At 32.5% G+C, this 20,917-nt stretch overlaps 1 protein-coding gene across 1 annotated transcript in view; it reads right to left on the bottom strand.

Moving 5' to 3' along the window:
- LOC114319029 (putative serine/threonine-protein kinase PBL3) overlaps nt 1-3,437 on the bottom strand; it is a 6,630-nt gene extending 3,193 nt beyond the window's left edge. The window contains exons 1-3 of the mRNA XM_028266002.2: nt 2,682-3,437; nt 762-1,099; nt 100-235 (exon numbers count right to left, since the gene is read on the bottom strand). Coding sequence (XP_028121803.2) covers nt 100-235; nt 762-1,099; nt 2,682-2,742 — 535 coding nt within the window. The 5' untranslated portion in view covers nt 2,743-3,437. The remainder of the gene's footprint in view (nt 1-99; nt 236-761; nt 1,100-2,681) is intronic.
- Between the last annotated feature and the right edge of the window lie 17,480 nt (nt 3,438-20,917).

Here is a 20,917-nt window from a genome sequence, read left to right as displayed (position 1 = left end):
GGAAAGCAAAAGGGAGAGATACCAAAAAACTAATTATAAACCTAAAATGAAACTGATGTATGCTTCTACATACACAATTCATTAAAATGTGCAACTTACTTCGAAACAGATGATTCTCCAAGCTCCCTTTAGGCATAAACTCATAAACCAAGAGCCGGTTATCACCCTCGATGCAGTAGCCAATAAGTTTAACCAGATTAGGATGATGAAGTTGGCCAAGATAGTTAACTTCTGTCTGCAAATGGTTGAGCAAGCATTGTTGTCAAATCGCGTATTGAACCATGAATCATGAATCGTTTTGGTAAAATTATGAATTGTGAATGGTAAGATTCATTTTATTTAGTATAATATATAATTTTATATATATATACATACAAAAATACATATAGTATTTAAAATGAAATAAAATTCAATATAACCATCTTGTATATTTGTATGTACAAATAGAATCACATATATCGATACAATTAGTTGATCTTCTTTTTTCTTTTCTTTTTTTAAACAACACCGTTTCATGCATTATGCAAATAGAATTGAATCTCTTGAATCGCAGCGAATCGTAGTAAATTGCAATTTAATCATAAGATTCACCTAATTCAATATTCAAATGCACAAATAGAATCGTTTTGCCTAAAACTCATATCGAATTGTATGAATTGAATCTTGAATCAAAAGATTCCAACAACTATAATAATAAGAGCAAGTAAATAAGCCAAGCAAAATTCACAAATATGTTTAGTTATTAATGAAGAAGAACATACCAACCACTCCTTGTGGCCTTGAAAACCCTCAGGTTTAAGCTTCTTGACAGCAACAACCATACCAGATCCAGGCCTTGCTGCAGCAAGTGTATGTTCATCGATCCATCCTTTAAAAACATAACCAAAGCCTCCTTCACCAAGAAGACTGTCTGGACGGAAGTTTCTAGTGGCATTCTTTAACTCATTAAATAAGAACGATTTCACATTTGGGGACGACAATATTTCACCTTCAGATCGCGGAGTAGGAAGACTTTCAGTGCTGTTTTCATTGCAAGATGGTACTGTCAGGGTGGAACGAGCTGAAGAATTGCTGGTTTTGCTGCTAATTTTTGAGGTCCCTAAAGTAGCCCAGGAAAGAAAAGATAATTAAAAAATAAAAAAAATTGTGTGTATTGCAGAACAACAAAAGTAGGGACACAACCGAACACTAATCTGTGCTCAAAAAGACACCCTATCTCTCAAAATAAAAACCGCTCTCCTAAGCTTACACTCATGTTGTTCTCCAGAAGGGAGCACAAATAAAACAGCAGGGTTCAAGGTCAAAGTTCTGAATCCTCATTCACTTTCAGTGCCACTTGCTCCGGTTCACATGACAATTTTTTCCAATTCAAGCATCATACTTGAAATGTTGACCCCGCTACCTCTGATCCTCGTAGCATCCACACTACAGTTAATGCATTATTTGATATTCATTGCTCCCCTTTGCTAGAAAGTAGTCACTACTTGAGCCGTAGAAAATGCTTGATGACCAATAGCTACATACATGAACACGTATTATGTTTTTTCCTTGTTGAATGAGATTGTATTGGTGGTTACTGCTGTTTTATTGGTCTTGGCTTGATGCGCTTAACAAAAAGGAACTTTCTAGATTAAGAAAGAATTTCCTTTGTAATTAAGAAGCATCATTTAGCTGTGGGCGAATTTGTATAGTCGGGATGCACCGAAAATTTTCAATGTTATAACTTATAACATCTCGAAATACTTATCCAATATGATTGGATCTGAAGGATCTTCATTTGGCCATCTATAAAAAGGCCAACTGCAAGGAGAATGGTTAAGCTAGGTTAGGGCGGTTCATATATTATAAATGCTTCTCTTTTTTATGGACGCAAGTTTTTTTACACTATTAATATACAAAATCATTTCTTCCGTACAATGATGATAGCCTTTATGAAACAATAGCCTTTATGTTAAGACACAAACGAGAGGGGGTTTCCAAATTTTCAAACATGATTCAATAATGGGAACTTAATTTAGAGTTCTTCGAGTAACGGCCTTAACATGACTATGTCAGGTGTCCATGAAGTGCTTAGAATAATAAATATAAATAAAAGTGCAAAAGAAGACATCTTCAGAATGAATACAAATGAACCCTTATTGGACTTTCGAGCCAATTTCATAAAGACCCACTCCTGAATGGAAATTAATACAAAATTATTAAAATCTACCGGCAACCTAATCCCATAACTCTGAAACAAGGAATCACGGAACAGGTATGGGCATCAAATCTAAACCCTAGACCTTGTGCAAGAACAGAGATGTGTAAATCACTATCAAAAGACGACTTGCAATTAAAAAAAAAAAAAAAAAACAATGACAAACTTCACAAGACTAAAACATATTCACAAAACATCCAGCAGAATTTGCTTCAGAGCCAAGGGTCAAATTAACCTTAAAAATCGATTCCGGACATCAGAAAACATAAAAACCGAAAATACCCAGAATTGATCTAGTTCAAGTAACTGAAAAACCGACCCAAAAACAACCCATCAAGACCCTTAAGAAGAAAAAAGTGATATATAAAGATATGATTGTATGAACTCCAAAAAAGCTTCTTTTTTTCTTTTCTTTTTCCATTTATGGACAAGTAATTATAAATAAAGCACAATGTAAATGATTGAGTAGTTATGTAGTAAGTACCATTGATAAGGGAGCTCTGAGAAGCATCAACTTTAGCAGAAGAATCTAAGCAGTTCCCCATCTGGGTGCTCCAACCTCCAAAGATGAGAGAGAGAGAGAGAGAGAGAGAGAGAGAGACTGCTTGAGCAAAACAAAAACTGAAAATGAATGAAACAAAGAGTAACTGGGTTTTGCTTCCTTGGAGGGTGTTTTGTAGTGAAAGTAGAATAGGGGAAAATAATGGGGAATAATTAAAAGGGAAAATATGCCTCCTAAATTTTCATTTATTTTTTAATTTGATCACTTTGATTAATATTAATTTTACATTTAAATTTTTTAAATTTTGATCAATTTAGCTATTATCGTCACATTTCGTTTACAATTTGAAGAAATGTGCTGACATAAAAGGCGAATTGAATTTTAATTTGGGGGAAAAAAAATTTAAGGTATAATTTGAAAAATAAAATAAATTTTTAAATAAATTTTGATATCAAGTGAGCACATTCCGTTCAATTATAAACAAAATGCGACAACGGAAGCTAAATTAATCAAATTTTTAAAAATTTAAGTATAAAGTTGATATTAATTGAAATTTAAAAATCAAATTAAAAAAACACAAAAATTTTAAGATAAAATGATATTTCCTGTAATTAAAAAGAAGAAAAGTGGTAAAAGACTTTTTCAAAACAGTTGATTGAGGGGAGGGAAGGGAATGAACAAAGACATAAGAAAACTCAGAGACAGAGAAAGAAAAGAAGGTGTGGACTTGACCTTCTTCTTACAGGCAGGCACACATATAGATGTTATCTTGTAACAACATCTGGTCATTTTGCTAAAACGACAAACGTGTGGGGACTCCCCCATTCTGACGTGCTCTTCACTGCCCGAAATGTAAATTTACCCAAACACCCCTCCGCTCACCAAGTCAACCCCATCAACTGTGTCAACCGTTTTGTTCACTGCACCTTATTATAATTAAAAAATATTTCTTTTTTTAAATGAACAAATTTTTTTTTTTTGGTATAATATGTTATAGGAAAAAAATTATAAGTACAAATTTTCAAATTAAAATAAATTATAAATAACTTATTTAGGTTGGAGTGACTTCTAGTGATCACCAACTAGAGGATCTGTTGGGTTCAGTACTGCTCATTTTGTAATACTCGTTAAAAAGATAATTTACTTGAAAAATTAAGTTAACCGGATATTGATAATTATATGTTTAAATTATATTTGTCTTATAAAATTAAACGATAAATATAATTTTAAAAATAAATTTTTTATTTCATTTTTTTGAAATAAATATTATTCAATTATAAGAATATTGATATTTGATTAACAAATCTTAAAAAATACTAAATTATTTGAATTATTGGAAATAAAGTCAAAACTGTTCCTTATTGGAAATAAAGTCAAAACTGTTCCTTATATATATTTGGTAGTATATGGGATTTTTCTATAGTATAAAATATATATATATATATATATATATATATATATTTGAGTTACATATTTGGAAAAGTCATTCTCAATCATTAAATTTTAATAAAGAAAAATTTTAGTTAATGACAGACCATGATTAAGACCAGATATATAAAAATATTTTATTTTAGTTCACATCAAACATGTTTGTTACGATCCATTACGTTAAAAACAAAAAATAATTTGGATATGATACTTTGTAATATAAATACCAAAGTGTCATAATTTTTACATGAAAAATGTTTGTAATCCCCAAAAAAAACTTTCACAATTCTACCTATTATGATATGTCGTGTTAACTTTTGATTTGTTATACATCTAATTATTGAGAGCCCAATTTCCTTACTACATCATTGTGGGTAAATTTGTGAGTCAAACATGTGGATTTCTAGTCCTATTCTTTGCATATGGTAGACCCTTTTTCGAGGAGTGTGTATTATAGCATTACCGAAACAAGCATAGTATTTATTGAGTATTCTTACACTGAACAAAGTCGAGAAGAAAATATAAGGATAAATTACACTCCCCACCCTTGAATTTTTTTTTTTAAAAAAAAAAAAAAGCAGTATAGCTAATTCTACATTTTTTACATATTTATATTGTGTCATTTAAGAATTTAATTCCAATAATAATTTGGTCATTTTTCATTAGATTTTAATATATATTTATTTTTATTTATTTCAGTGACAACCGATTATGATGTATTTGTTTTAGTTGCTTTAAGGTGATCAGTATAATTATATCAAAAATATGAACTAATTATATTTTTTTCAAACTGAGTTGAGTGTAACTTACCCAAATGAGACAGATTTATCATTTAATGGCCTGCATGTTAATGAATTACTCCTAATTAGCAGGATATGGAATGATTAGTTTTGATCATTAAATCTGAATGATCTCATACAACACAAAAATAAGAAAGTAATTTGGTAGGAAAAATAAAAAAATCAAAATGAAGTAAATTTTTTATTTTATTTTATTCTTTATAAATCTAAAAGTTCAACCACAATATAAAAATAAGATATCTCTCACATCTGAACCAATAGTTTGCAGCTCAATGCTAAGAAGTCTTTAAACGCAAGTAACACAGAGTTCAATTGTTTAATAAAGTCAACTTAATCTGGAATCCAGAACCTACCCAATAATTAACCCTTATATTTTTCTTTTCTTGAACATCATCACATGAAAGAATATGTACCCTCTTCCAATCTCAAGTTCTCCTATCTGCTTCATTTTTCAGAGATATAATTGGACCATCCATGTTGAGAACTTTATCTTTATATTCTCACTACTCTTTTTGAAATAAATAAATTTTTGACCAGATATCAGTAGCTATTTGGGATAATAAAAGTTGATCATGTGGCCATTTTAAGTCTTCAAAAATTAATTTAAAAAAAAAAAGAATCAAAAATTATTTATTACTATACTTGTTCACAAATAAATAAATAAAATAAAATAAAATAAAAGCCGTAACAAGAAAACAAAATATTGGTTGATGTAATGATCAAAAAAAAATATTTATTATTATATTTGTTTATAAAATATAAACAAAAAGCCCTCTAACAAGAAAAAAAAATTTAATTGACGTCATGAATTATTTAAAATTAATAGATTGTTATTTTCCAAATGTATGGTAATGGAATGTGTGTAGAAATACTATTCACTCAGAGACGAACTCATAATTTTTATATAGAGGGTGACCATATATATGCCATCAAAATTTTTAAAAATAAAGTATGAAATATAATATGAATTTCTACTAGTATAAAAAGTAAAAATAACATGAAATTAAATAGCATGTTTTTCGTATCGATGTTAGTTACAAAAGATAGCAACTATAAAATAATTTATATATTGAAGTCAAGTACCTTGAGTTATTGTGCTCGATATTCTTTCATGTCATTAAAAATGTCTATGATGGAATTGACATTAAAATTTTGTAAAATGTCTTTCTCAACAAACATAATCAAATAACTAGTTGATTTGTTATTCAATTCTTTAGAAACTAAGGCTTGTAATTAACACTAGTTATACGAAATTAATTTCTTTTATTATGTTTTGTCGATTTTTTACAGTTATATTTTGATCATAATGTTACATAGATATAGAGTGATAGTCACTTAAAATTTCTATAAAAAGAAAAAATTATACGGGCGAGTCTTTATAATATGTAAATAATTGTAGTTAATACTACTATTATTAATGGTGTTTTGAAATTGTAGGGGGGCTCTTTATTTGTTCCAATTACTTCTGAGAAAAGAAGTTTTTCAAAGTTTAAATTAATTAAATTTTACATCCAATCAGGAGAAGATCTAATGAATTTGGTTGACAAGTTAAATGAAGCTAGCTTTGATTAGTAATTTTGTAGTTAAAATTACGTAATAGTGATGTTTGAGTGTCACGTTTTTATAGTTTGTTTATTTTTTAGTTGGTACTCCAACTTGGATTATTTTGATCCTAAACCTTATATGCTATGTTTAAATGATAGAAATCTTAAACAAGAATGGGAATGTGAATGTGATTTTGAATCCACATAATTCCAACATTCGAGAAGTCACATTTCTTATAAAAGCACCTCACAAACTCAAAATAGTTGGCCTATCTATGTGGCTAATAATATAAATTTCATACTCAATAATTATAGAAGTTCAAAATTTTTAAATAAAATTTAAATTACCAGCATGTCTAATTCTGTTAAATATATATATATATATATATATATTCAAAAATAAGTTCATATTAGTCCGCTTTGGGCCGTCTTTTATTTATTTTATATGTATTAAAGGCCTCATATTAAAAGATTGTTTTGGGCAGCAAAAAATTCAGAGTCAGCTGGAGACAAAGAAAAATATGTAGATTTCTTTTATATATATATATATATATATCTTTTGATTGATTATTGGAGATGATATTCAAAGTATATTATATTCCTTAAAAATATTGGATATGTAATACTACATATGCCATGGTAGGAAAATGTTAGAGGTTCTAAATTTTTTATCAAATAAATGACCAAATGTCTCACATGGGTGTGGGGCCCACAAAATTGCGGACCCCACGCCCATATGAGATATTTGGTCATTTATTTGATAAAAAATTTAGTGTCCTTAGCATTACCCGCCATGGTATTACATATACCAGCCTCCCATTTGCGGGCCCCTTGGGCTTCTAAAATGACACAACCTCTTTTATTGGCACGAGATTTCATGATAATCTCACCTTGTAAAACAAACGTATAGGATGATGGGTAATTATTGTTCATTTTTATGTCAAATGAGAATTTTCAGTTATTATTTTTCATTTCAGGCAAACATGATTACGACGAATTGGTATTAAAAAAGGTTGTGTTGGTTGAATACATTCTTTTGATTTCTCTCGTTCTCGTTGCAAGCATTGAATATGAAAGTATGACTTTTCGTTTTTTTCACGCTCTCGCCGTGCACGTTAGGCCCATGCAACTTTTGATATGACATTATTATTTTATGCCTAAAATGAAAATCTTTTGTCATTGGCACAAAATGTTAATATCTTCTTGTTTCTTTCATTTCTCTTAATTTTATTTTCTATTTTATTTGTTTTATACCTTTAATAGTATTATCTTTATTTATTTATTTATTTATTTCTTTCTTTATGCATTTTGTTTTTTATTAAAAAAATAAATAAGAATTAAAAACCTATCTTATTTAGTTTTTCCTTTCATTATATATTTTTTATGTATTTCTTCGTTTATTTTTTCCTATTATCTTCATATAAGTAGCAACTCATGGATGGTACATTATAAATGCACATGTTTTCATGCAAAATAACAAATACATAAATTTGAAAAACACATATAAATAATAGCAAGTTACAGGAAAATATATTGCAATCATTCTACAAATTTTTTAAAATGAATATATATCACTTGGCATGCATTATTTGTCATTCTCTTGTCAGAAGGAGCCACCTTTTCTTTTCCCTTAAACATTGGGTCGACCTTTTCTTTTTCTTTTGCCTAACAAATATAAATAAAATATTTAAAAGATTAAAAAAACTCTTATATAAATAAAGTACATACAATGTTCGACTTGATTTTGTACTTACCGCACGAACATGAATAACATTAAAGTCGTGCTCATCACGAATGACCACACCAACATTTCTAGATGGGGTTGTAGGAGCAGGCCTATAGAAATAAATTGTGAACAACTTAAAATCTATATAATAAAGTGGTAATAGTAAGAGTATATATTTCAAGAAGTAAACACAGTTGTTTACCAATTTAGTGTTAAAGAAGATTGTCTTAGATTAATACATTCCTTCGATCTCTCTCGTTCTCGTCGCAGACATTGTCTTAATTGAAATGCAGAACACGGGCTTTTTTTTTTTTTCATGTTCTCGCCGTATACGTTGAGCCAATGCAGCTTTTGATAACACATTATCATTGTGTGCATAAAATGAAGATATTATATAATTAGGTGCATAACACATTGTATTGGTTCTTCCTTTTAATTAACGTTTCCTCTTGGCTCGGTTAAGTTGTTACCAATGCATGTATTGATGAAATTTAAAAAGGGAGAAAAAAAAAATTTGAAAATACATTGAGCACACAATATTGCAAACTCACTATGCACTTATTGCTTTAAAGACACTACCCATATCTTTACAGAATATACGTTGAAAAAGTAAATGTTAGATCATTGGGTACGTAAAATGTGATTATTAACGTGTAATGTTTTCTACTTTCCTCTTTCCTCTTTCCTCTTCTTGTTCTTTCCGTTATATTAAATTTGATTTTTGTCTTTTTATTCTTTCCTTGAGAACTTCTTATAAGAAAAATAAAAATACAAAAATTATATTTTATAGTTTCATTTTCATCACATATTTGTTTCTTCTACTTCCATTCCTTTTTCATTTTCTTCTCTTATATTTTTGTTATGATATGTAGTAAATGCAGCAGTGTTTAAAAAATGTTGAGAAACCATACAACAGGATATGCATTTTCCTTTCCTTTGCCAGGAGAGATAGTCTTTTTTGTCTCCTTTGATATTGCTTTGTGTTTTTTCTTTGCCTTTGCCTTTGCCTATAAAAAATAAGTATAATATATTTATAAATTATTTGAAATATTTTAGGTTTACCTCACGAATGCGAATAGTATTAAGGTCACGCTCATCGCGGACAACAACATTAACATTTCTTTATTGAAGAAATTGAATTTATATATACAAAAACTTTAGAGTGATAAATAAAACTTTGTATACAGATACTTTAGAGTGATAAATAAAATTAGTAAACGCCGTTGATATTACAATTCGGTGTAAGTCTCCATCCACCAATAAAGTATGAGAAACAAAACATTAATTAGAAGAAAATTAGAGATGATGAGTTTAAATAAATAAATAGGCCTTACATTATAAGAGAGGTACTTAAATTTATGTAGAGGAGGAAAAAAAAGTCACTTACTTGACCGAAAATAATGATATTGCTCATAAATGTTGTATCTAAAAATGATTGGTTATATAACTCTTCTCTTTCCCAACTGACTTTAACCTGAACACCCATCATATTTGTTAGGACCCTACTTGTTGTCAAATTCCGTGGACAAACTTGAGTTTCATTGAGTTGTAATTTTCTTATATTTTTTGTCTTCCCGCTCGAACAGGGAAAGTGGCGCTCGAGCGGAGATTACACTCTCACAGTATTTTGGCTTGTCTGCAAAATATACTGAGTGGTATGTTTTTACGCTCGAGTGTGGGATCTTACGCTCAAGCGTGAACCCTGGTTTGGAACACGCGATATAGAGTCCCCACTCAAGCGTCCATTCCCACGCTCGAGCGGACCTCACAATCTCAACTTCTATAAACCTCAAGTTGCTACAAATCTAGAGTTTCGTTTTTTAGATCTTCTTTCAGGGTTTTAGGGTTTTCTTGTGGGGATATTTTTCTGGCTTTCCTTGATGTTTGATTGAGTTTAACTCATGTTCTTATAAGCACACATCAAGGAATTTGTTCGATCTTCTTTGAGAGTATTCTTCTTCGGTAGAATCTGAAGATTCAAGCACAGAGTAATCAAAGGAGTTTGATGTTGTGTGCATTCGTTGATTCGACAATGGATGTTATGGATTCGACATCAATCTAATCAATTCCGAGACAAAGGTTGCGGTGAAAGATATACAGAAGATTTGAAGACAAATTGAAAGAGTTTGGGTAATTTGTTTAGTATCTTTGTAACCTTTCTTTCTTCAGTAGTGGATTGATTTGTGGCGTTTCGCCCGTGATTTTTTTATCACAGTTGAAGGTGCTTCAATTGTGATTTTTTCACGTAAAAATTGTTTATGTCAATTTATTATTTTCTAAAACAACAATATAAATCACTTTTGTGCGTGCTTGATAATTTAGATTGTGAGTTTTAATTGGTTAGAAATTAGAACTATTAAATCTTGATCTAATCACGAATCACTTAAGTTTTTCAATTGGTATCAGAGCAGGTCACTCTTTGTTTTTATCAAAACTATAGGAGTGTGATTTTGTGTGATTAGTGATATGGATTCAATCCGCGAAGGTAACTCGACCCATAAACCTCCGTTACTAGATGGTACAAACTATTCTTATTGGAAAGCTCGTATGAGGGCGTTTTTAAAATCTATCAATGAGAAAGTTTGGCACTGTGTGATCTATGGGTGGAGCGAACCTATTGTCACCGTTAATGGTGTTGATATTCCTAAACCCCTTGATAAATGGGATGCATTCAACTATCAAAACTCGAGTTGGAACAGCAAGGCTCTCAATTCCCTTTTTTGCTCCATCACACCTGAAGAGTTTCATGGTATTTGTACGTGTGAGGTAGCAAAAGAGGCTTGGGACATTCTTGAAACAATTCACGAGGGTACTACTTCTGTTAAACGGTCAAAACTTCAACCTCTCACCTCTGCTTTTGAAATTCTTTTTATGCGTGATGATGAGACGTTTGATGATTTTTATGCTAAACTTAGTGACATCGTGAATTCCTGTTTCACACTCGGTGAAAAAAGCCCTGAAGCTAAGGTTGTTGGAAAAATTTTAAGGTCTTTACCCGAGAGGTTCCAATCAAAAGTGACAACTATTGAGGAGGCTCAGAATGTTGATCCCCTCAAGCTTGATTAGTTGGTTGGAAACTTGCAGACTTATGAAGCCCACCAGATTTCTAAGAAAAAACAGAAAGATAGTGTGGCTTTCACTAGTGCTCATGAGACTGCAAAAACTCCTAAGACTGAGTTTGATCTAGAGTTTGAGATGACGGCTATGTTTACTAAATAGTTCAAAAAGAAGCCTAATTTCAGGGACTCTATTTCAAAAGATAAGAGTAATGAAAAACCAAAAACTTTTCCACCAAAACTTGTTCCAAAAACTGAAAAGAAGATTGTGAAGGAGCAAGGGGTCAAATGTTATGAATATCAAGGGTTTGGACATATTGCTCTTAAATGTCCATTGAAAAAGAATCGGAAGAAAGTCTATACAGTGACTTGGGATGATGAAAGTGGGTCAGAGCAAGAACCCGAAGAAACCGAATCCGGTGAAGACGGAGATAGTGCTTTCATGAAATTCTAGTCCACTTTCACTCAACCTCTTCTAAAGCTAGTGGAATTTGCTCATGGTCATAATTCACACCGTGCTTCTACATTTGATGGGAGAAATTACTTGTACTGGAAGATCAGAATGAGGACGTTTCTGAGAGCTTACGACCTTAAGGGCTGGCAAGCCATTGAAGAGGATGTTGAAAGCACTGACAATCCGAGCAATCAGAGAGATCTGACTACCATTCGTGGAGCAATTTCTGATGAAGAACAACAATGGGTTGCTCACTACACAAAGGCCAAAGATGCACGGGACATCCTGAGTCAATTTCATGAAAGAGGAGAGTCATCTTCACCACCATCTATCTCATTTCCTTCCTTTGTTGCTCGACTGGATGAAGTCTAGGAGAAAGAGGAGCAAAAAAAAGATGATGAAACATCTGAAGACAATGATGAGATTGATAGTGATGATCTACAACAAGCTTACGAAAAGCTTTACGATGAATCTCTGAATCTGTCCAAGATTAATGACAAACTTACTCTCAAGCTCAAAGCATATGAAAGCGAGAATGTCAAGCTAAGAAGAGAAATTGTAACAGCCAAGCAAAATGTCATCAAGATCTCTAATAACAGGCAAGACCTTCGTGGAAAACTTCTATCTTGTGAGACCGAAAGGAATGAACTTCTGAAAATATATGTCACATATGAAGAGAAGATTGAAAGCCTTGTGATGTCACAAACTACATTGGAAGACATAGTTGGTCAAAAAGATGAAGGACTCAGAGATGCTAGAGCCGCAATTGCCATGTGGAACAAAGGTTCCAAGTCATTAGAAGACATCCTTGGGTCTCAACAAATGGGTTGTAACAAAAGTGGGCTAGGCTATGGTAATGCAACAGCTCACAAGAGACAGGCCTATACATCACATGATTTGAAGACATAAGTAAAGGGAAAGCTGAAGATGCACTAGGGTGATCCTTTTCTTCATCTGCCTAACGGGGGTAAGATCAACAAAAGAGAGGTAAAACTTGTTTTTGTTTGTCATCATTGTGGTAGGTATGGCCATATTCATCCTTATTGCTTTGAGTTGTTTGGTAAGGTGTCTCAAAATGGTAGAAATTCTAATACTTTTTGGGTTAGAAGACAACCTTACATGTCTAGGCAGAACACCAAGAATCATGAGGGTGTTCATAACACTAAGACATTTACCGAGACCGTCAGTCCTGATTGTGTCAAGCCCAAAAAGATATGGGTGAGAAAGGATGACTTGACTTGTTTTATTGTTCACACTCTAAAAGCACGTGACTCACACATGTGGTACCTTGACAGTGGGTGCTCTCGGCACATGTCAGGTAACAAATCCTATTTCATCTCCCTTGAAAAATTTGAAGGAGGCTTCTCTGGTTTGGTCTCCATACTCTTGAGCATGCAAGCCACTAGTGAGTGCCCACCAGAAAAAAAAAAAAAAAGAAGTCACAAAATATATATATATATAAAAAAAAGGGGGGGGGGACTCATTGATTGAGGGAGAGCCTCCACGCTTACTCAACAAATACCCTTTGATTCCTAGTGGTTTGACTTTTCTCTGTGATGTTTTGCTACTCTTGCCGGAGGTCCAGCCATCCGATCACTACGATGATTAACTCTAGTTCTGTGGCTTCTCAAGGATTGCACAGACACACACATTCATTATGTGAGCTCTCATGTTTGCTTTTGAGTTGTGCATTCTCATGTAGCTTATGATCATTGATTAAATTTTATCTAATTTGCTCATGAATTTGTGGTTCATAATTTCAAAGTTTGCGAGTTTACAGGCTTCATGGTTTGTGGATTATCCTATCTTAGTGTCACATTTTTACAATTATGCTCACCTCTATTTTGTTACAGGTCACACTTCTCGGTACAAGTTGGTTTTATTTGCTTAGAAAAGGTGTTTTGGTCATTGGTGTTTTTTTGTCCCCGCTCGAGCGGAAACTCCCACGCCCGAGCGTAGATTTCATCCCTCTAGCATTTTTGCAAAGTTGTTCAAACTTCTGAGAGGTTGTTTTGGCGCTCAAGCGTTCAATTCCTTGCTCGAGCATAGCCACGCGTGTTCTGGCACGCGCTCGAGCGTTCAAACCCACGCTCTAGCGGACTGGTTTGATTTAAAAATCCTTTCCTCAACTCTTCAGTCCATTTTTTTCCAAATTCTCTCTCTTTCTCTCTCTCTCTCTCTCTCTCTCTCCTAGGGTTCTTTCTGGAGTGGGTAGTTCTGATGCAGGTGCAGGGGATGCGGCTGCGGCCAAGGAGGCAGAGTATGATACGGCTATTGCGGGTGAGGCTGCCGGTGAAGGAGAGCAGCTTCCTCTAGTTCATATTATCCGAGGCCAGTTACGTCAGTTCGAGCAATCCATGGTCTCACATTTTGATTGTTTGGAGGGCCAGATGGATATCTTCGAGGCCAGGCTTATTGATCTTGAGACTACCGTCAATGCTTAGCTCACAACATTGGAGGCCTCATCTAGGCGCATTGAGGAGTCCGTTGCTCAGTCTTCTTCTCATCTGTCCTAGATTTTGTCTCTTCTACAGATGCAGCCACCTCCACAGCCACCAGCTCAGTGATATCTGTTTTATTGGCTAGTATACTTTTTGCACAATGTTATCTCTTGATTTTTGTTGCACAGTTTTATTTCTTGATTTTTTGTTTCTTTTTCACTTATGTTTTCCTCCCGGACAAAAAAGTGGAGTGAATATTGGATATATTGGATATACTTGATGCATGTATGGATGTTGGATATACTTTTGTTTCATGGATATACTTGATGCATGGTTATTGATATTTTTGGGCATGGATATTAAGATATTAGTGTTTCATGGATATTGAGATACTTTTGACATTTGCTTAGATATATATTTGACTTTTATTTAGATATATATATTTGGCTATTTATCCAGTTCCACAGTTTTGGTTTGTATGGTTGTTTTCACAGGTGGATTGTTCAAGGATTAAGTGTTTCATGTTCGCATTCAGCCCTTGTGGTTTTTGTAGTGGTTTTGTCTTTTTTCGTTAAAGTCGAGGTTGTTGATCGTGTTAGTTAGTGTGTTTTGGGTTTGTTTGTTAAGAAAATTGTTAGAATAGTTTTGTCCAGGATTTTACAAAGGGGGAGATTGTTAGGACCCTACTTGTTGTCAAATTTCGTGGACAAACTTAAGTTTCATTGAATTGTAATTTTCTTATGTTTTTAGTCTTCCCGTTCGAGCGGGGAAAGTGGCGCTCAAGCGGAGATTCCATCCTCATAGTATTTTGGCTTGTCTGCAAAATATACTGAGTGGTGTGTTTTTACGCTCGAGTGTGTGATCTTACGCTCGAGCGTGAACCCTGGTTTGGAACACGTGATATATAGTCCCCGCTCGAGCATCCATTCCCACGCTCGAGCGGACCTCGCATTCTCAGCCTCTATAAAACCTCAAGTTGCTCCAAATCTAGGGTTACATTTTCTAGATCTTCTTTAAGGGTTTTAGGGTTTTCTTTTGGGGATATTTGTCTAGTTTTCCTCGATGTTTGATTGAGTTTGAACTCATGTTCTTATAAGCACACATCAAGGAGTTTATTTGATCTTCTTTGAGAGTATTCTTCTTCAATGGAATCTGAAGATTCAAACACAGAGTAATCAAAGGAGTTTGATGCTGTGTGCATTCGTTGATTCGACAATAGATGTTGTAGATTCAACATCAATCTAATCAATTTCAAGATGAAGGTTGTGGTGAAAGATATACAGAAGATTTGAAGACAAATTGGAAGCATTTGGGTAATTTGTTTAATATCTTTGTAATCTTTCTTTCTTCAGTAGTGGATTGATTTGTGGCGTTTCACCTGTGATTTTTTTTATCACAATTGAAGGTGCTATAATTGTGGTTTTTCCACGTAAAAATCGTTTGTGTCGATTTATTGTTTTCTGAAACAACAATCTAAATCATTTTCGTACGTGCTTGACAATTTAGATTATGAGTTTTAATTGGTTGGGAATTGGAACTATTAAATCTTGATCTAATCACAAATCACTTAGGTTTTTCAACATTTATTTCATGATTTTTTTTTGGATCGATGTGATTCGTTTTGTTTTTTGGATCAGAATGAACTCTACAGGTTCTAACTGTGAAGTAGACATAATTAAGTTTCACAATATGATAGCAGAAAGAACTCTCTTTTCACAATGTCTATAGGTTATATTTCCTAACTTGGAGAACTTGGAGCTCTGTGGACTACAGAACGTAAAGGAGATATGGTCCAACCAACTTCTGGTTGGCTCCTTTAGAAAACCAAAATCACTAAATGTGAAGTTTTGTAGCAAATTAACAAATGTCATTCCATCTAAAATTAACAAATGTTGAAGATGTCACTATACGGTATTGTGGTTTGATGGAAGAAGTATTTGGAGAGTTAGGGGAGCTAACAACTACACAGTTGAGAAAACTCATTTTGATCCAACTTTATGGACTCACACATATATGCAAAAGTGATCACCGTGGAGAGGAAACTAAGTAGAATATATTTAGTTTCCTTTGCCTTTATCGGACTAGGAAGAGACAGAGGGTGGGAAGGCAAGTAAAGCAATTATGTAATTGGCAATTCTAAAGCAATAAAATATAGCATACAACAACATTTTATAAACAATAATGAAGGCAATTGAAGCAACATTGTAAATAATGTTAGGATCAAAATGTAATTGTAATTTGTGAAGTTTGTGAAGGAAAAAAATTAAATAAACTAAAACAACAAAAACATTCAAAAACATGACAGCCTGATTAACTATTTATAACATGAGGAAATTAGGCTCTTGTTCATTCCACTCTCAAACTGATCCTAAAACAACCAAAATGAAAATGAAGAAACTGATAGCAAAATAGGTTTAATAGTTCGCAATCAAATAGAGAGAGAAGAGGAGAGGCAAAACAAACAGACACAACCCAAGAAATTCAAAACAAACCCCAAGAATTCCATGACTAAACCTTCGGATCATACAGGAAAGTAAAATTTTCCATAAACTACAGACTACCTGCAACTGCAAGATGCATTATGGTCCAAAATGAATTAAAATCAATCAAAATGGGTGATCAAGGGCCTCAAATATCATAGCTTAAAGTTTATATCCATGACAATAATGCCTTTACATGCAGTGAACCAGTGTGATGTGTTGTGCCATTTCCTTTCTTTTCTCACCCCTTACAATCCAACTAAAGCCTTATATATTTTTATAACCTCAAAATAGCAAGAAAGCTGCAAGATTTATAATATATATATATATATATATATATATATATATATATATATAATAGTTGGTACAAAAATGTAAAGAAACACAGCAAAAGAAATTTGAAGTGGACAAACACCCAAAAGAGTCACACAACACATGACACTATTTTTTTTTTTTTTTCTTTTGAAAGAGTAGGAAGTGAATTCAGAGGAAGAAAAAAATTCCTAAATGAAGACATGAAACACCAATTTATTAGTAACCCAAATAAACTCCAAATTTAGCACTTTAACAACACCAATTTACCAGCAATTCAACTAAACCCTCAATTTTGCCAACAGCCCCATCCAAAAGCTTCATAGTAAAACAATCTAATTCCAACCCCAAAATAGAACATTTCACAGCATCAACACATCAAAAAAAAATCATGGAAGAAGTCAGCAAACTTCACATACAATTACTCAATTACTCTTATTTTTTTACTCAATTACTCTTTCTTTCTTTTTTTGCAGAAAATATGAATATAGCTATTCCAGAAAGGAGAGCTAAAAAGAAATAGAGATAGAGAAAAAGGGAGAGAAAGAGAAATCAAATTACCTGGTTAACAGGGGTTAAACCTTCAAACAATTCGACTTTTTCCCAACAGCAATAGCACCACAATTTTCCCAACAGCAGCAGAACCACAATTGCTTAATGCTAGGGAAACCGACACAACCGAAAAAAAAAAAAAGGGAGAGAAGGGGAGAGGCAGAAACAATTCTCAAGCGGAAAACCAGTTGAAAAACAGGAAATAAACCCAAATTGAGAGAGAGAATGGCAACCCAAATCCTCAATATAATAAAGTATCTCTAAAGATATAACCACAGCATCAAACCTAAAATGGGAATAATAATAATAATAATAATAATAATAATAATAACAACAATAAAATCAATAAAAAGTACTTTAATTCATAACATAAATCAGTGTCATTTGTTGCATGCCACTATCAGTATCTAGCTGCAAGCACACTACTATAATTCCTAATGGATTAAGAAAATAAAATAATAAGAAAATATGGTCCATTGCCAACATTTAGTGCCTTACTGAAAAGGAGAAGAAAGATTGGAAAGAGTTTCTATGGGGAAGAGACGCAGATCAACATTTAGTGCCTCAGTAGCCCAAAATAATACACAAAAATTCAGACTGCTATTCTTCAAGACTAAAGTCATGATTATTGCAACACCACTATTAGCTTACACAACGAATGAAAGTAATAGACTATGAACAGAATAGGGCTTCAATGTGTACAGATCATTGACAATGAGTTCCTTTAACAGCTTCCTCAAATAGAAGCATTAGTATTAGGAGTATGAACTGATAAAACCAAATGACACTAACTAAAAATCAAAAAAGGGCACCGACTAATAGAAAAAAAAAACAAAAGAATCTATATAAACAAAACAGTAGGTATTTGTTTCAATTATTACAAAACCAACATAAACTTGTGTGAAAAAACATTCCTTGAGTGAGAAAGATGCAGTTATGATGGCATGACTTTAATAAATTTGAGAACTAAAAGCAAACACAATCTTGCTTAAAAAGATGGTGGTTCACCCTTTGGGAACTCATTCTGTTTGAGCAATCATGAAAATGAGGCCTGCTACAACTATATGTATACTTTTGGTACAGTAACAATGTGTAGGCATTCAACTCATCTTGGTAATGAAAAAAAGAAAAGAAGCAGAAAAATGTCTAAGCAAGATATTGATCATTATACTAACCCAATACATTGGTTAAACCATACCTACTGTTTTCAATGTGTTTGATGGAGGTTAGTTTTGAAATTCGAACCCCAATTGTAGCACAAATTAATTCAAAAACAGACACAGCCATCAGCCATATCTACTGTAATGAACAACCAAGTTCGAAGGGTTGGGAAGGAGGAGAGGAAAGAAACAACATAATCAATATAATCAGCAACCCCAATTTTTGAGAATTACAATTGAGAATTCACAACAACCATTGAATCAAGATGGTACAAAGAAAGCTACCAAACATTTGGGGTACAATGGGAAACTTTTCCCTTCCTAGCAAAATTAAGAAAGTTCATTAGCAATTAACAAAATAACAAGCAAAAAAACTTTCAAAAACAAACAATTAGTCACAGATTCATCTAATTTCAGTATATACCCAGAAAGCATACTAAACTAGAAGCACCACAATCTTCATTCAAATAGAACAATTTAAATCAATGAAACCCAAATAAATCAAGCACGGGCATATGTATAAACGTAAACCCAAAAGAGGTGTTCAGATGTTTTTACCTTGGTGAGAATCAGTTCAGTTCCTGCTCGTAAAAACAATGAAGTCAACAAAGAAAGAGGAGTGAGCAATTTTAGCTAAATAAATGAATTGCAATGAGAGGAAACATGTGGTTAGCAAACAGATAAATAAAGCAAAAAAGGAACTTAAACTGAAGAATTTAAGGAACGAAGAAACTGCAATGTTAGCAAACACATAAATAAAGTAAAACAACATTCACAGAAAAATATTACTTCACAGGACAATGAAGAAACTATAATGTTAGCAAATAGATAAAGAAAGCAAAAAAAGAAACTTGAAGATGAAGAAACTGCAGTGCCTTCATAATTAGGCTCTTGCTTTTAACATCATCATACCAAAAGGTTAAGGAAGAAATTGCGATGCCTTTTATTGGGGGGGGGGAAATTACAACAAGATAATAACAATTTGCGAAAAAAACAAAAAAGGGAAAAAAAAAAAAGGCACTGCAATGTTAGCAAATAGATAAATAAAGCGGAAAAAACAACTTCAAGAGGAAGAAACTACAATGCTTTTAATCGAAAAAAATTTAATAAGAAAAAATATTACAACAGGAACCACTGCAATCAAATTTGATACTCAAAAGCAACACTATAAAATGATCATTTTATTTAATCAAAAACAGAACCAACCAAGTGATAACCACCATTAAGAAATCAATTGAATGTTTTGTTATGGAACTAAATAAAGCAGAATTGAATTGTTTGACTCTGTCAAAGAAAATACAACAGTATAGTACAAATACAATAGAGAAAGCAGAATTGAATTCAATTCAATTGAATTGAAGCAAGCAAATACAACAGAGATTTATTACTGAAAATTGACTTGCTCAATACTTCCAAATTTACATCAATAGAATTGAATGTTTTTTTTTTCTTGGCTGCAGTAAATCATTATACTATTAATATTTTCAATTCTGGGAACCCTTAACCTAGACAAAGCAGTTGAAGCAAGCAAGCAATTGAATCTGAATCAGAAAAAGCAGTTGAAGCAAGCAAATGCAACCTGCAATGCCTTTAATCGAAAAAAAATTAACTGGAAAAAAAACTTACAACAGGAACCACTGCAATCAGATTTGATGCTCAAAAGCAACACTATAAAATGATTATTCTATTTAATCAAAAACAGAACCAGCCAAGTGATAACCACCATTAAGAAATCAATTGAATGCTTTGTTATGGAAGTAAATAAAGTAGAATTGAATTGGCTGACTCTATCATGGAAAATACAACAGTATAATACAAATACAATAGAGAAAGCATAATTAAATTGAATTGAAGCAAGCAAATACAACAGAGATTTATTATGAAAAATTGACTTGCTCAATACTCCCAAATTTATAGCAATAGAATTGAATGTTTGTTTTTTTTTCATGGCAACAGTAAATCATTATACTATTAATATTTTCAATTTTGGAAATCCTTAACCCAGACAAAGCAGTTGAAGCAAGCAAATACAAACCCAAAAGTAGTTAAAGCAAGCAAGCAATTGAATGTAAATATGAAAAAGCAATTGAAGCAAGAAAATACAACCTGCAATGCCTTTAATCAGGAAAAAAAAAATTAACTAGAAAAAAAATTACAACAGAAACCACTGCAATCAGATTTGATTCTGAAAAGCAACATTATAAAATGATCATTCTATTTAATCAAAAACAAAACCAGCCACATTATAACCACCATTTAGAAATC

This window comes from Camellia sinensis, chromosome 11, assembly GCF_055761805.1.
Source record: "Camellia sinensis isolate YWXY chromosome 11, ASM5576180v1, whole genome shotgun sequence".
Classification (NCBI taxonomy): domain Eukaryota; kingdom Viridiplantae; phylum Streptophyta; class Magnoliopsida; order Ericales; family Theaceae; genus Camellia; species Camellia sinensis.
Note: the sequence above shows the minus strand (reverse complement) of the source record. Positions and strands in the feature narration are given on the sequence as shown.